The sequence below is a fragment of the Cottoperca gobio genome, chromosome 3, assembly GCF_900634415.1.
Source record: "Cottoperca gobio chromosome 3, fCotGob3.1, whole genome shotgun sequence".
NCBI lineage: Eukaryota > Metazoa > Chordata > Actinopteri > Perciformes > Bovichtidae > Cottoperca > Cottoperca gobio.
This window is the reverse complement of record NC_041357.1, coordinates 4,288,415-4,304,316: the sequence shown is the minus strand read 5'-3', so window position 1 is coordinate 4,304,316 and position 15,902 is coordinate 4,288,415. Positions and strand designations below refer to the sequence as shown.

Here is a 15,902-nt window from a genome sequence, read left to right as displayed (position 1 = left end):
AGGTCGCTACCACAGCGTTGTCCAGTTTGGGTGTTGTCCGTGTTTTCATCTCCAACCCTTTTACAGCGTATTTTCAGTTCATGAAAGTTAATTGTAACATTTTGGTCTGCTAAAAAATATCTTGTTCAGGGTTCGGTTGTACTTAGGTCCACCCTCTCGAGTGACTTCTGGTTCCAAGAAACAAAGATGGCAACATCCAAAATGTCAAACTCTTGGCTCCAAAATTGTAGTCTACTTATTATATACAGGCTATGGTTTACCCCAGAGAAGTTCAAAAAAATATATTTATAAAAAAAAAATATGTATATATAAAATATATAGATATATAGATAGATAAATGGATGTATAAATATAGATATATCCTGCATTAATAATATTTATCATATTGAGTGAAGTCATATTAGCACATCATCTGTTGTGAAAAATATGCATAAAACTATGCTTTTCTCAAAATATAATAGATATTTGGACCCAAAACTTGTATGTAAAACACAAATTAAAAAAATGACAAGTCATTTCCCCTCCTGTCAATCCAAGATTTGTACCCCTCAATTCCTGGAGATGTTCTTGAAAAGGTTAGTCTAACCGTCCTGACCTTTTTGTTAGTTTCTACACTTCACAACGAAGTAATCCTTGAGTGCCAGTGGAGAAGCAGAGGCTAAAACACTGAAAATAATCAATGCTTGCTTTTCTTCTTATTCTCCTTTTCTGTCTCTCTTGCTTTTTTTCTCCCCTCTCCGTGCACTTAAAAGGAGGAATAAAAGACCACCCGTACTGTAACCCCCCTTTAACTTTCCTTAATAAGACGTGCATACTGTACCTCAGATCTGGGAAGGAATTAGAGGAAAAGCTTTAAGCATGCTAACACGTCTGGTGTATACTCACATAATTAGGATCCCTGTGTTAAATAGCGCATCCAGGTCACAGCCAGGCCATCCCCGGCTACTCTGCAGTAGCTGGGGATAGTGGTGGTTTTCAGGGGCATCTGTTATCTGGTGGTGAGAGAGCTGAGTTATGTCTGCATTGAGTAGTACAGTAAGGACACCCATGAGGGCCATATGTTATAATGGAGGAAGCGGAGACCTCAACCTATGCCGAGCTAACTCTTTCGGCAAAACACATACAGACAAGTACGTCCATGTAATTTCATCCACAAAGTTTATTTTTCATTTATTCATTTATATTTCTGGAATAAAATAGAATAAAACACTTCATCTGGAGCCCTCTACACCTGCAAAAGTGAGAGAAGTAAGTAAGGATGTTGTCTTTGGGAATGGAATGTATCTCTGGCCGTGGGCCTATCTAAGCACAGCTTTAGCATAGTCTTGAGAAAAACAGCTTGATGCATCCACAACATGTGGCCTTTAAATCATTACTATAACCTGATCATACCAGCTCCACTGTGACATCCTGATTACATCCACAACATGCCTTTTGCAGCGGTTAAAGATCCTCTCTGTGCTCTGGTGACAATGCGGAGAATTTCACAGATGACAGTGGAGCTCCCTTCATCCTAATGCAATGTGAGTGACACAATGGAGTTGCTTACCGAGCCAGTCGAGGCAGCATTGTGCAAACGCAACGCAGAGATTAATGAGTGGCTAACACCGGCTTGAAAGGAATGAAGTGAATTTAAATTTCTCCAAAAGTTAAAGAGCTAATGTTACAGTATTAATTTCCTCTTGAACAGTGAGTGGGAAAATATCCATTAGGAAAATTAACCACAGTTTTCTAGGTAGCTAACATTGTGCAGGCTGTGGCGCTACAGTGTGGGGCCACAGCTAATGAACACACTGCAGAGGGTGATATTTCATTATACAAATTAATGCTCACATTTTAATGGGAAAGTCACATAATGAATCTAGGCTTCAGTGACAGCAATTAGAGGCCCAGATTGTCCCCTTCTGGACAAGGCACTATTTAGCAGTAAGCAGCTGTGTGTAAAAAATAAAAAGGTCCTCGCTCTTGACAATAGCCACACATAACTTCAGGCAGGGCCGCATAACCAATAAGAGTCCCTGCTCACCTTTAAACGAGGAGAGGGAGAGACAAAGAGGGGGAGAATGAGAAAAAGGGGAGGCAGGATTTGCCCATGTCACTTAACCTTAACCTAACCTTGTAATCAGGATGAATCAAGAGGGACCTGTGATCTCCCTCTCCATTCCTCTCTCTTTTTATCCTCTTTCTTCCAGTATCTCCAGCCTAATACGTTTTTTCTTAGCGCTCCCTTTTTTTGTTTTTTCTCCATTTCCTATCTCTACCCTACAGTTTCTTCAATACTATGACGCTGCTAAATTTAAGATTTGGTGCACACAAAGTTCCTGCGTGACAAATGAACTGTTGTATTAGCGCCCATGAGCATGCAAAGTTACATAAAAATTAAAGATACTGTTAGGGTTAAAGAAAATACGGAAGTGGTGTTACATCAGTACAGAAAAGTTACGTGACAAATAAAAATCAATTTCGTTTTCACACGGGACACAAACTGCAGTCTCCTGTGTGAAAGTGTGGTGTTTTTGGACATACCCATCCACCCTGCTCTTTAAACTTCCTGGTTCACAATTATATGGATTACATATAAATTGATTTTGTAGGATGTATATTAATTTTCTTAGGTTTAGCTACAAACAGTGTTTGACAACTTCCTGCACTGTTACACTGTGTGACATGTTCAATAATCACAATGAATGAACACAATCACTATAATATATGTTAAACCAATCCCACATACACCATCCCGTAGCTGTGAATACTCCACCAGACGTGTATTAATCCACAGCTGAAAATAGTCCCCGACAAATGAACTATTTACTTCTGTATAATAGTTGACATTGGGTGGACACATTTATCCAAAGTTCCTGAGTGTAAATTATGTTCATCATGGTGTCACTTCCCCCCTGAGGCACCGAACTGTTAACCCTGACAGTATTAGAGGCATTCTCCATTCACCACGAACCTTAAGCAGCTATACTTGAAACAGATGTAAAACAGCTTCTATCCATTATTCAGTCTCTCAAACATCCCATTGGTGTTTTTTTTTCCTTTCTTGGAGCCAAATGGAAATTCATCTTCCAGTATGTCATATCTATTAAACCATTTTAATTGCGCCTCTGTACAGGTTTGGGGTATTTATCTTTACTTGTTTCTATGGCGCTGTCACAATTCACACAAAGCCAGATGAAATCAGTACATGCCACATGAAGTGTAAACACGCTATGGAGGAGCAGATCCCAGTACAGCAATCAGGAGAAGGATAATTTATAGCCACAAAGGTGTCACTTAGATGTTTATGAACTCTGGTTATTCACGTTGAAAGGAAAAAAACTAAACAAGCGACAGTGATACATTTTAATATATTGTTCATATTTGTCAGGAACAAAATATCCAAAGTAGTTCACCAAAGCCAAGACGGACAACAACAAAAAGTTTACTGTTCTATTTTTAACTCCCAAGCAGCAATTTTCTGGTTTTGTGGCGGCAGTGATCTGTCATGTGGCTGGGAGGTTGTGCTGTTTGCGCTGATATCAATTAAAAGTGGATTAACGGGTACATAATGACCTTTAGCAGTAAATTGTGTGTAATGTTGCAAGGCAGGATACAGTATATTCCCCAGATGTCACACCAGGCCCCTGACGTATGATGGAGCAGATGTCTTAGCCAGTCCAAATGGCCCTCTAAGACACAAACACACACACTCACATACACACAGGCTCAGGCCGACAAGCATGCATAAACATGTGTTCACACACATTCCAAATGGTGCACACACACAAGTACGTAAACACAAGTAGATGCAGAAATGCACTTGTCGTCTGTCTCACTCGCTCCAGATATATTTAAATGCTTAATTTTGTAAGAACAACTGGAATAAACTGATGGCTCTCTGAGGGCAATTTGATCTATTTCTCAGTTTGCCTTACCCAGTAAACATCAAAAGAGTGTCAAACATACAATAGTCTGAGCTTTTCATTCTCATTTTAGATATGTAGATGGTACATTAATCTTTATTTCCCCCCCATGAACATTAACAACCTCTTATAAGGAAAGAAAAGACAGAGGAGGAAAAAAAGATCAGATCAGTCTAATTTCTGTCTAATTTGGCTCCTAGAATATCATTTTGTCCAGTTAGAGGAATTGAGAATGATCATTTGCATCAGGGACGTTTCCTTATTGAATCAGCACTGAGCCTCTGTTCGGCAGCTCACAGGAGAAGCACTTATTGGGTTAAAAGCTCATCTCGTATGGTTTATTTTAAATATACTCTATGCTTCATAGCCACTCTAGCGTAAGATAAAAGATATCAGGGCTATCTGACTCTCTGCATGCTCTCTTTCTCTTTTTTCTGTCTCTCTTAGTCTTTCTCTCTCTCTTCTCTTGAGCGTTTCCACCTTCAATTTTCTTTTGTATACCCTCCTATTCTTTTCTCTGCTGTATCAATATTGTATTGAGTTGGTGTTTGTGGCCCTTTATTTGAGAACTCTGCAGTAGGTCTGCAGATCGCAGTCTTTTTCTGGAATGGTGCCCTCTAAATAATGATAAATTACTTGAGCAGTATGCCATTTGCTAATTATATCCATGATTTACTACACAGCCCGACTTAAATCATTCAAACCAGCCTTGCGTAACAATGCCTTTTTTTCTTTTATAAAATGGTTTCCATGTGTATAATCTAAACAGTTTATGGCCCTATACTGTATATATAGAAATGTGCATACACACAAAACACTACCTTCATCCCTTTTTATTTCTTTTTCCACCAATCTCCCCCTCTCTTTCCACACAGTCACTGTTATCCCTTTTAACAGAAATTCCACTCTTGGAACTTTTTATATGTATATATTTATAAAAAAAAAAAAAATATCCAGCTTAGCATTTTTCCCTTCTCTGTTCATTGTTTAATGAATCCAAATCTGGCTCAGACTCCAAGCCTATTATAATTGCTAGCAGGATGTGTTCTATTTCAACATAAGTATCATTCCAATGGAAGATCCACTTCTGGCAGAATAATGCTGGTGTTATACCATTATCAAGAATATTCATTAATATGGATGTGCAGCATAAATAAATATATGTAAATGTTACACAACAGATTCACCCCTCTTTTACTGTAATATAAATCTCTTTGATCTGTGTATCCTGTAGTGAATCATATTGTTCTTTATCATAGGACTGCACTGCAACAAGCATGTGGTTCACATATGTCGCTTGCACATTTCATTTCTTCTTTTTTTTTTAAATACTCTTTGACTTATTTTTGCATCGTAATGTATCATCCATATTGTGTTCCAGAGTGTGGCAGTGGTCGGGGAGATGTTGTGCGTTGGCTGATTTATGCTTCTCAAGATAAACTGCAAATAGAGAATGTCCCAGAAATTGTACTCTCATCACACAGGCACAGGCCTGACAGCAAACACGGCCAGAACAGAGGCATGGTGACCCCACCGCAGGCACACACACATCCATGCACAGACAAACACACAAACAGACCCAGCCGCACCCTCAGCCCCAGCCCTTACTCGTGCAAACAGAGATAGCATCGAGACATTTTTGTTGTCAGTTGAAAATATTATCTCTTGTAGTGGACTGAAAGCACCATATGGTGAAATGTTTTTTACGGTGTTGATGTGAGTGATGGCTCACTTGGCGGGGCTGGATCGAGCTGGATCGACCCATATTCAGATGCCTATTCCACAACCCTACCCCCGTCCTAATACACACAAACATGCAGTCACACTCGCACACATCGAGCAGAGCAAAGCCGATGTCTGAGAAAAGACATGGTTTTGTTGATTGAATGCAGGATTGTGTTCATTATCACTTTGTGTTGTAGTTTATTACATTCTGTTCCTTATCTTTATTTATTTTTCTAAACATGCTTTCACTATTTTATTTATTTAGAAACTGCATGTGTTTTGATGCAAACTAAAATTAGGCAATTGCAAAATATCCTCTTTTTTATAGTAGTTAATGAAATGCATATCATTTTTTGTGAGCTCTACAAATCTGACCTAATTTTCTTTGTTCAGGGAGGTTACATGACCCTAGGGTCCACATTCCCTGCTCCAATAAATAGATTTTGATATCCAGTCAATCTAATAATCAGGTTAATTATTCACTGTTTTTCCTGTCTTTCCCTTTCTGTTTCTCTGTCTCTTTCTTGGCCTCTCAGGAGAGAAACCCTACCGGTGCCCTCATTGTGACTATGCCGGCACCCAGTCTGCCAGTCTGAAGTACCACCTGGAGCGCCACCACCGTGAGCGTCAAAATGGCTCCACCACCTCAGGCCCATCCTCTTGCCACACCCCTTCTTCTGACCACAAAGAGGATCATGGGAAGACAACCGGTGGCGGCATCTTTGCCCGACCAGATGTCCTCCGTAATGTTTTCAAGAGCATGCCTCCCAACCTAGACTTCAGGGCAGGTCCACTGCTGCCACATCAGTGGGCTTCGCCTGGCATGATGTCTCCGCATGACCGAGATCGAGAGCGCGGAGACCGCCGTTTTGACTCTTCAGCTGAGAACATGAAGACTGCTGATGGCCCATCCGCTCTCGTCTCAACAGCGACAGATAGCTTCTCCGACCTGAGCAGGGCTTACCAAAGCATGATGGGAAACGGTGTCCACTTTCAAGGTTCTCTCCAGGCCTTTATGGACAGCTTCGTCCTCAGCTCCATGAAGAAGGATATGAAGGACAACCAGAGTACAGTTCAGCTCCAGGCCCAGTCCTACCATGACAACGGCGAGCCCAAAGCAAAGAGGGCCGTCTCAGTTGACCAGGAAAGAGAAGATAAGGCTGAAGCCAAACAAAACTCAGAGCCCGGAAAACCTGGGTCCCAGTATGAACCACTTGATTTGTCTGTGTCAGTCCGACCTGAGTCTGCTTCTGGATCTCTCCCTGGCTCTTCAATCACCATCCATGATAATGTGGCATGGCATGGCTGCCTTTTCTGTTCCTTCTCCACCGCCTCATTGGAGCTCATGGCTCTGCATCTCCAGGCCAACCACCTGGGTAAGGCCCAACAACAGCGGTCTGATACAGGCAAGGAGCTTCATGGAGATAATTCTCCCAACACTTCCACCATTCACTCCTCAAACACCAAGACTTCTGGTGTGTCCTTTGATAAAGATGGTGACAGAGATGGAGAGAAAAGCCAGGGAGGCTGGAACAACCACATGGACCAGCCCTACAATCCCTTCCAGAGTGACTTCTACAGGCGGTTTGGTGGCTTGTATGATGGAAGCCAGAGGACCAACCCGGGCCTTCAAGCCTATTTAGCCCCAGCAGAGCAGGTTCTGGACCTACCTAGCCAGGCCTTTGGAGGAGCACCTTCAGCTGGAGATGACCAGATCGGCGAAAGGGGCTCCCGTGGAGACACTGAAGATGACCAGGCTGGATCAGATGACGAGGTTGTAAAGGTTGGGCGGCGCAGTTCCAGCGAGACTCCCTCAACCACCCCCAAGAGACAGATGCAACAGAATCACTCTGATGAAGAGGAAGAGGAGGGAGGAGTGGCTGATGAGGAGGAGGAAAGAGATGAGGATGGGCAAATGGACATGGAGAGAGAGGAAGAAGGACATCCAGCTTCAGACCACCTCCATAACCACTCCAAACTGTTTCAAGAAAACTCCTCTCTGCCACCAAGGAGTGGAGGTGGTTTGACAGCATCTTCCATGATACCACTTTCTCTGGTTCCCCAACCCAAGAATCAAGCTTTGCCACTGGAGAAGCAGTGGCAGCAGGGCCTGGCCCTCCTGTCTCCTGGTGGTCCTCCAGGACTCTTGAAGGCTGAGCAGCAGACCCACCTAGAGCAGCAGATGAACATGCTTTCTGTCCTCAGAGCCTACAGCAATGACAACCTTCCCGCATTCAATGGACTGGGAGGCGGAGCACCCACAGGGGGCATGAAGAGGCCAGATGCACCTGGTGAGTGTGTTTAACCCCTACTGACACTGTAACTGCTGTAAAGCACACACACCTACAGTATATTCACAGACACCTTTACCACACATACAAAGTCATGAATACACATGTGTTTGAAACACAAATTCAATTTTCCCTGCACTGCCTACATATAAACACTAAACACACAAGACAAACACATATATGTTTTTTTCCCTGACACCCACAAAGGAATCTCAGACTCACTAAAGGTCTTGAGATTGGCTCTGAAGTGATTTCAGCCTTCTTCAAGCAAGTTTAGAAGCTATCAGCCTGCCGACTAGCAACAGATTAATCTTTATTACACGTTTATATTACTGGAAGTGCAGCGCCTCCCTCCAACTCCACAGCATGGAGGGAATAACCCTGGATGAGTAAGAGCAGGACCTCAGCTCCCCGTGCCATCTCCTCCACATGTCTCTTAACTATCTTAGCTCTCATAAAGCCGGCTCCCAAAAGCCCATTACTTTATAAGACTCGTCGATCTATGACCCTGTGAAAAATGAACTGTCAACTTTCATGATTCTGCTAAGGTTACAGCCGCTCCTTGAGACTGAAGAAGGAAATGTTTTTTTTCTTTTTCTTTTTTTTACAATGCTCCTTTGCTGTTTAGGGGTGGTTGCTAAAGGGCCTTATAGTCAGAAAGTAAAAACCCAAAGTTGGTGTGGAGCTTTGAAACATGGATTATAGATAATGCAGAAAAGAGAACGATTAATCTCTGGCGGTATTAGCTGAGATCTATCAGTGACAACTCCTTCACATTAGAAATTGAGACATTATTTTAGACTAGAGTGGCCATATTTTGTATTATATTCCAAGTAGCAAACATAATAATAAAAAATGAAATGAACAAAATAGGATTCTTTATGTGTCAGATACAGTATTTTGTAGCTAACTGGATTATTGTACAGCATTTACTAAACTGCTGTCTTTTATTTGGGATGTCATATTTAGCATATTTAGTCAGATTACTATAGACATATTTTTTTTGCATGTCTACATGCTTACATTTATTAAGGTACAGAAGATAGAAGATACACTCAACTATAATAATAGTATCTCCTTAATGAAGCAATGCAGCTACATGTGTTCATCTGACCTTTCCATCTGGCAGCATATTATCCATTGTCATGTAGCCAGGCGCTCTGCATAGCTTAACATCAATAAAGCATTTTAACCAAACAAGATTAATATATAAATATATATAGGTGTTTAATTTAAAAGAGATCACAACGCTTATGAAAGCTGGCTATGTATTGTGGGCAGTTCCCTTTGCATCTAGGAATGTTTGACCTTTTTAGATAAGGTGTTCTCTGTGGAACAAAAGCCTTTTTTACATGTTGTTAGTTTGTCCTAGACTGATTGGATTTAGAAAACCCAACCCAAGTCAGTATGTATGCAACTTCTTGGCAATAGATATTCACCATTCAGATCTCAATATAGACAAAGATTATAGGAAATTAAGACATGCTGTGGTTGCTAGAATATGAATATGACTGAGTTGTACTTAGTTTGACATGACCTTGGGTGACGTTGGAAAGGTTATGCATACATATCTGTGTAGTAAAGGGCAATTGAAGTCACTACAAACTAGAATGATACTTTGAACAGAAGATGCTAGAGTGGTATGAGGGATCATTCTCACAACACGATCAGGTTTCTTCACACAGTTAAAAGAAATGCAATTAAATGAACTGGAGGTTCTTGGTTTCCTATAGGTATGACTGTGAGTCTGTGTATGTGTCAGTTTGAACCCGTGATGGACTACATGCTGTAGATCCCTCATAAACACATAGCAGTGTTTCTAGTTTCGATATGGTGATTAATGTCTCTCCACTGCAACCACAAGTACTGTGACTGTTATAAATATAATTTCAACTACTACTATCTCTACAGTTACCTAAAACTAAGTGGTAGAAGAATCTTTGTAATATTTAATTTAAGTAAAAGTAACAATACCACAAAGTAAAAATTATCCATTACAAGTCAAAGTTATACACTAAAGTTGAGGATTTATATCCTATACCAAAAATATTAATTCAATTTTAAATTGTATCAACTAATCATAGATCCCTGGAATGCAGTGACGTAGATGTATGAAGTATGAAGTAGCATAAAATGGAAATGGTGTCTCAGTTCAGTACTTGGGTAAATGTACTTATCCCACGCTTGTTGATAATACCATTCTTACTACTATCACTATTACTGTGACTGCTGCCAGTTTCGCTACACACACTGCAGTTGTATGATAAAACTTGGATGAGAAAATAGACACTCTTACTCTTACTATTACAGTCCCTCTTTATATGTCCACTTGTAAACCCCTTGTGTTTGGTGTCACCCACATTCCACTGTTGGGGGTAGCAAAGACATTCGCAAAACTCAATTCAGACCTGGCAAAATGTGATTATCTGGAGTGGGTTTGCATTAGGTTTGTATGCAAATACAGCATAAATCATTAATATCGAAATTGTCCCTTGAATCTGTGGGAGCTGTTGTAGGGCACGCGCTGCACGTCTGGAGTGGCCGTCTCTTCATTAGTAAACCCAGAGGAGGGGCAAAGGGTTACAATGCACATGAATCTACTTGCACTCTGACACATAACAGATACACACATATACGGATTCACACACACATATTCACACGTCTGTAGTATTAAACCACACCTCCCCAAATTGGCCCAAGAATTGGATTTATCAATAAATGCCATTAACAGCAGCAGCGGCCCTGAGGTCTCTGTAATCAGACAAGGTATCTGGTTACTGAGGTACAGTACGCTGTGTAAAGATTGATATGAACCCGCACCATTTGCTGTACTGTAGATGTGCTTAACGCAATCAATACTTGGCTGCAGTGGGAGACCTATCTATAGCCATACATTATCAAACTTGAAGTATTACATTATTCAAACAGTGCTGTACATGCCATGACTGCTTGCGAACATTGCTCCTCACATCGTATTACTTACATTACCTCAGCTCTCTCGTTCATTTAATATATTAAATGTGGACCGGGACTTTAGAAGGTTGAGATTGACAAGCTGGAGAGAAAGTGTTGATAGGAGTGTAAGACTTGGATGAGAGCATTGAGGATTCCAGAGGAGAAAATGGCAGAGCTCGTATCCGAGCACCTCTCGCAATTTGATAAGTGGGCTACATAAACAGAGAGTTAGTGGATAGGAGAGAGAAAGAAGAGAGGGAAATGCTGTATATTCTCACATCAATTAGACCCATCACTTCCAATTAACAAGTACTCTCTCATTGTGCTTCATGGTTCTCCTCGCAAGTGCTGTTGTTTTTTTCGGTGTTTGTTGGTGATAAAAACTCTCTGAAAGAGTCACTTTCTGTAAACACATTAGATGACGGTAAAAATAGTCTATTTTTGTAAACTTGAGAGGATGCACATGTATGCTGCTGATTCAGTGTCACTACATAGCAGCAAGAAGCACAATAATGTACCAACAGTAAAAATAGAGTAGCTTGAAATTACTGAAAGTCTGTTGCATATCATTTAAGCACTAGGTAAGGTCTAGCTAGTTACTTTGACATAACCATACCCAACTTTGATTAAAAATAAATAGTGTATAGCCCTTCTCTGGTGGTTGTTGAAAGCCCCTTTCACACATGCACTGCAACCATGACATTATCTAGACATTATCCAGAGGAGCGTTATGTGAGAACGCAAGTACCCGAATCAATCATCAAAGGGAATTTTACCCTGCCAGCTCTGTAGTACAAAGTCTGTGTAATGTCCGATTAAGCCCATGTGTGAATAGAGTAGCTCATTGTCCGGAGAATTCACTGCGAGCGAGCGGGAGTGTTGCTGACGTTTCTTTCGAGGCTGGCAAAAAACTGAGTGGTCGTTTACACAAAAACGGCAACGAAAAACTGGAGAGACAATGAGATTCGGGAATTTGAGCTAGCCTTACTGGCAAAAAGGACAGCACTCAAGAAAAGTTGCCAAAACCATGAGGTTACGGCAGAGACACACTGACGGGATGACTGATCGCATAATGTCTGTTGCTTGTCTGCAGAAGGGCTACCCTTAGACTTGATGGGCCCTTTGTTTGTGGCCTGCGTGTATTTCATACATATTTAACTATTTTCCCCACGCAGTCTTGCTCTGACGTCATTGGCCTTCTTTTCTCACAGCCCTAAAATGTCTGTGTGTGTGTGTCTGTGTGTATGTGTGCTAGCTTAAGGAAGTTTTATCCTAAATACAGCGCTGGTTGTGTCACTAGTGGCCAATTACCTCTGTCAGAAGGAGTGTTCTCCAGCCTGCCTTCATTGTTAGGGATTTCAACCAATGAGTGCTGAGGTCATATTAGAACAATGTGCAAGACATGTGCAGACCACACATGCACACACACACACACACACACACACACACACAGATATACTACGCAGACAGGAGGAGGAGAAGGCAACAATTCAAACGCATGCTCGCAGAGTAAAGTACACACATACTGTAATAAAAGGATGATACAGTGTGTGTGTGTGTGTGGGTGTGTGTGAAATAGGTTCTGTAAAGCACTGATGGCAATTAAAGACATATGGTGGGATTAGTCGGCTCGCTGTGAAGCGCAGATGTAGTGGATCACAGTTGGCATTGGTGTTGTAATTTTCACTTTCTCTGGTTTAAGTGGAAGAAAGGTAGGCATGACAAATTAAGCTCCACACACACACACACACACACACACACACACACACAAACACACACACACGCACACACACACGATACTACATGTACATGCACATATGGTGGAGTCTGCCTTCATAACAACACTGAGTGAATATGTATTCCTATTTATTTTTGTCAATAGGAGTAAAAACACAAAAACAATATACAAAGCAAATAAAGAAGAATAAAAGTCAAATGTCAAATTTCTTTTGACATAACAATTCCCTTAAATTAGATCTCCAGAGCCCTCTTAAAAGACTAGATCCTAGATGACAGCACATTATCTGAGACTGGGTTTGGAATGGATGTACAACATATGACATACTGTGACATAATGAATAATAGTTTAGCTGAAGCAAAACTGTTTGTGGTATTTCATCATAGTTTATTTTAGGATACTATTTGAATTTGATTTGAACATTTGATTTCCTTTGTTTTTTTATTCATCAGGATCGCAAACAACAAGAATAAAACTGACACTGATTTTGTTTGCAATCATTTTTTATGCCCCTCATTGTCTAAATTATACCTACTTTTGTATTTATCTGATGTACGTCGTCTCCCAGCTGCATCATTTGTTTTCTGCTCCAGTTTGTTTCCATTTCAACCATTTTGCTTTTATATAATCCTTATTTATCAATCCCTATTTACATATTATACATTATTATTTATTTATTTTTAATTCCTAATGGAGAAATTAAGTATTTCATGCAAACATCATATGCATTTTTGCAGAAAACCATACCACTGAGTAAGATGTAAGGATTTATTTTTGAAAGAACAATGGGGCAAACATAGGGTAAATCCTTGTCTCTGACTTGCTATGCTTACCCTGAGTATAGGTTCCTCACTTGATAAATTTCCTCTTTAATCTCCGTTAAGAATTTTTGGGTTTTTAGAGCATCTTTAAGTCCAATTCTGATAAATACCGACCCTAAAATCTGCGCCTCTTTCCTGGAAATATGTAAATGTCTCAATTTGTCCTTTGATAAATTGCTTTTCTCGAAGAGCTGTAAAACGGGATGGCTGTATATATCACTCTGCCATCTGAATGGTGATTCAGTTGTGATTTTTCCATCCATCCTGCAATAGGCAAGAGACAGGTTTCAACTGACACACACATACATTTACCCCAACACACCTTTACTGGGTGTAAAGTCATGGAGCCGTTGAGGTCATGTCCCTAACATTTTGTCTAGGAATTTGGGGGGAAATTTGTATTTGTGGTAGTACCATAAAACACTGGGCACTGCCCTGTTAACAACACTTTTAACTTTGAGTGGAAACTGGAGCACTCAATATGAAACACAAATGTTACCAACACTGCTAGTGACACTGATCATCACTTTCTCAAAACAACTTGACTCCATTCTCATTTACCATCTCTAATCTTCCTGTCTGATAAAAGCTCACACACCTGCATGCATGCATATTCACACATAACCACACACACACACACATTTAAAACTTGCGATAATGCAAAACCTGGTAATTGCCAATAATACTGTCCTCATCAGGTGGTTAATTACCATGAATTTGGTTGCTGTTTGTCTCTAGCAAACATGTGCACACACACATAAACACTCACACAAAATGCTTTGACAAGTGGAAAAGGCCTGGGGTACTTATTGCTCCCAGACACCCCTGTGTTTACTAATGAGCTCGACACATAGCTTACCTGCATAGTGGTAATTATTCTCTACACTTAAAACTAGGTCTTAAAGTTCACAAAGGTGACACTGGAGGATCCTAATAATAGGGTACACACAAACTGTAGAATAAAAAAACACAGATGAACATCTATACTTTTATGGCTGCGCCATTATTTCTGTTTCCTTCCCACATTCAGTGTAGAATACAGTACTACAGCAACAACAACACACAGTAATCACTCACTGAGGTGTGATGACACCCGTGTACAGAGCAGGTTGTGTGTAGATGGTAGCCCTAGAATTGTGAAACCTTGGGAAATAACTTACGAGACTCGCTGCCCGAAAACCTATCCTAACCTTAACCTACGAGGTCAATGCCTGATAAATCACAAATGGAGGATTACGGGCGAGACAGGATCCAAAGAGCAGGATTGTCATCTCTCAGTTAAAGGATCATTTAGAATTTATTACAACTTGGGACTTATTTTTTGTAGTTTTGGCCATTTTCTTTTATTGCCTAGATGATAACATTGAACTCACCAAAGTAATGCGAAGATCTAGGAACACGACAACATCACCGCAACATCGCTGCAGCAAAGTCTGACGTGGCGAGAAACACAAGCCGCCATACAATCGGACAGGTAAGAAGAAAAGCCAATAGTTTTGCCATATCATTGACATTATTTGGAGTGAGTAGCATCAAGATAATGGTTATTCAACATTGCACATTGTGTGTGCAACTGACCAAAAACCTTTATCTAAGGTGGAGGTTTGTTTGTAACTTGTGTTGCACAGCAGCAGTGGCATGGTGGCCACAGGTGACAGTTGCAACATATTGGCAAATACAATAACATAGTGTGACAGTAGCAAATTGTTTTTTATTAATTATTATCTTAAGTGACAAACTGGTCATACCAGAGCAAGTAAGGCTGTCGTGTACCAAACTGAGCAGCACTGCATTGTTATCATTTTATAGTCTTACTTTAAAACTTACCCAATCATCTGGGTTTATTGTCCAGTCACTTATTTTTAGCATTGATGACACATTCCAAGATCTTTACTGAGCGAGTATAATCATATACTATGCCCTATGTTGTAATCAAACACAGTTATCGAATTATTAATAACATTCTGGCTGTATTTTGTAGTACCATTTCCTTCATGATATGATAACTAGTAGCATGGTTTGTTAGTGTCAAAGCTTATACTTGTAAAACTCTTGGGTCACTGGACCAGGTTCTTGTAAACAGCTTAACATGATTAAAACTTCAAGCACAGCTTGACCAATATCTGACCGACTGAAACTCAAGCACTGATGTTTCTCTGTTCAGACCAAAGCAAGTCATTCCTCTCTTCTTAGATCCCTGCATTTCACTTTCCCACACTCCGGGATCCTCCCTTTTCTTTATCTCTCGCTCGCTCTCTCTCTTTCTTTCTCTCCTTGTTGCTGGAGGGCACGGGCTCCTCCAGTGATTAAGCCGTCTGGAGGCCTGTCTGTCTGTCTTTTACTGAGAAGAAGAAGACGACTGTTGGTGATACACTCCCTCCGCCTCTCATAGTGTGCCTCCGCCATGCCGAGATGACAGCTTTGACAGCTGGCGAAGGCGAGGTGCTATTTCACATGTGAAACA

General features: G+C 40.7%; 1 protein-coding gene across 3 annotated transcripts in view; it reads left to right on the top strand.

Moving 5' to 3' along the window:
• znf536 (zinc finger protein 536) overlaps window positions 1-15,902 on the top strand; it is a 226,943-nt gene that overhangs the window by 144,406 nt on the left and 66,635 nt on the right. For all 3 annotated transcript variants that reach the window (XM_029460697.1, XM_029460688.1, XM_029460705.1), the window contains one exon: window positions 6,170-7,924. In XM_029460697.1, the coding sequence (XP_029316557.1) occupies window positions 6,170-7,924 (1,755 nt within the window). The remainder of the gene's footprint in view (window positions 1-6,169; window positions 7,925-15,902) is intronic.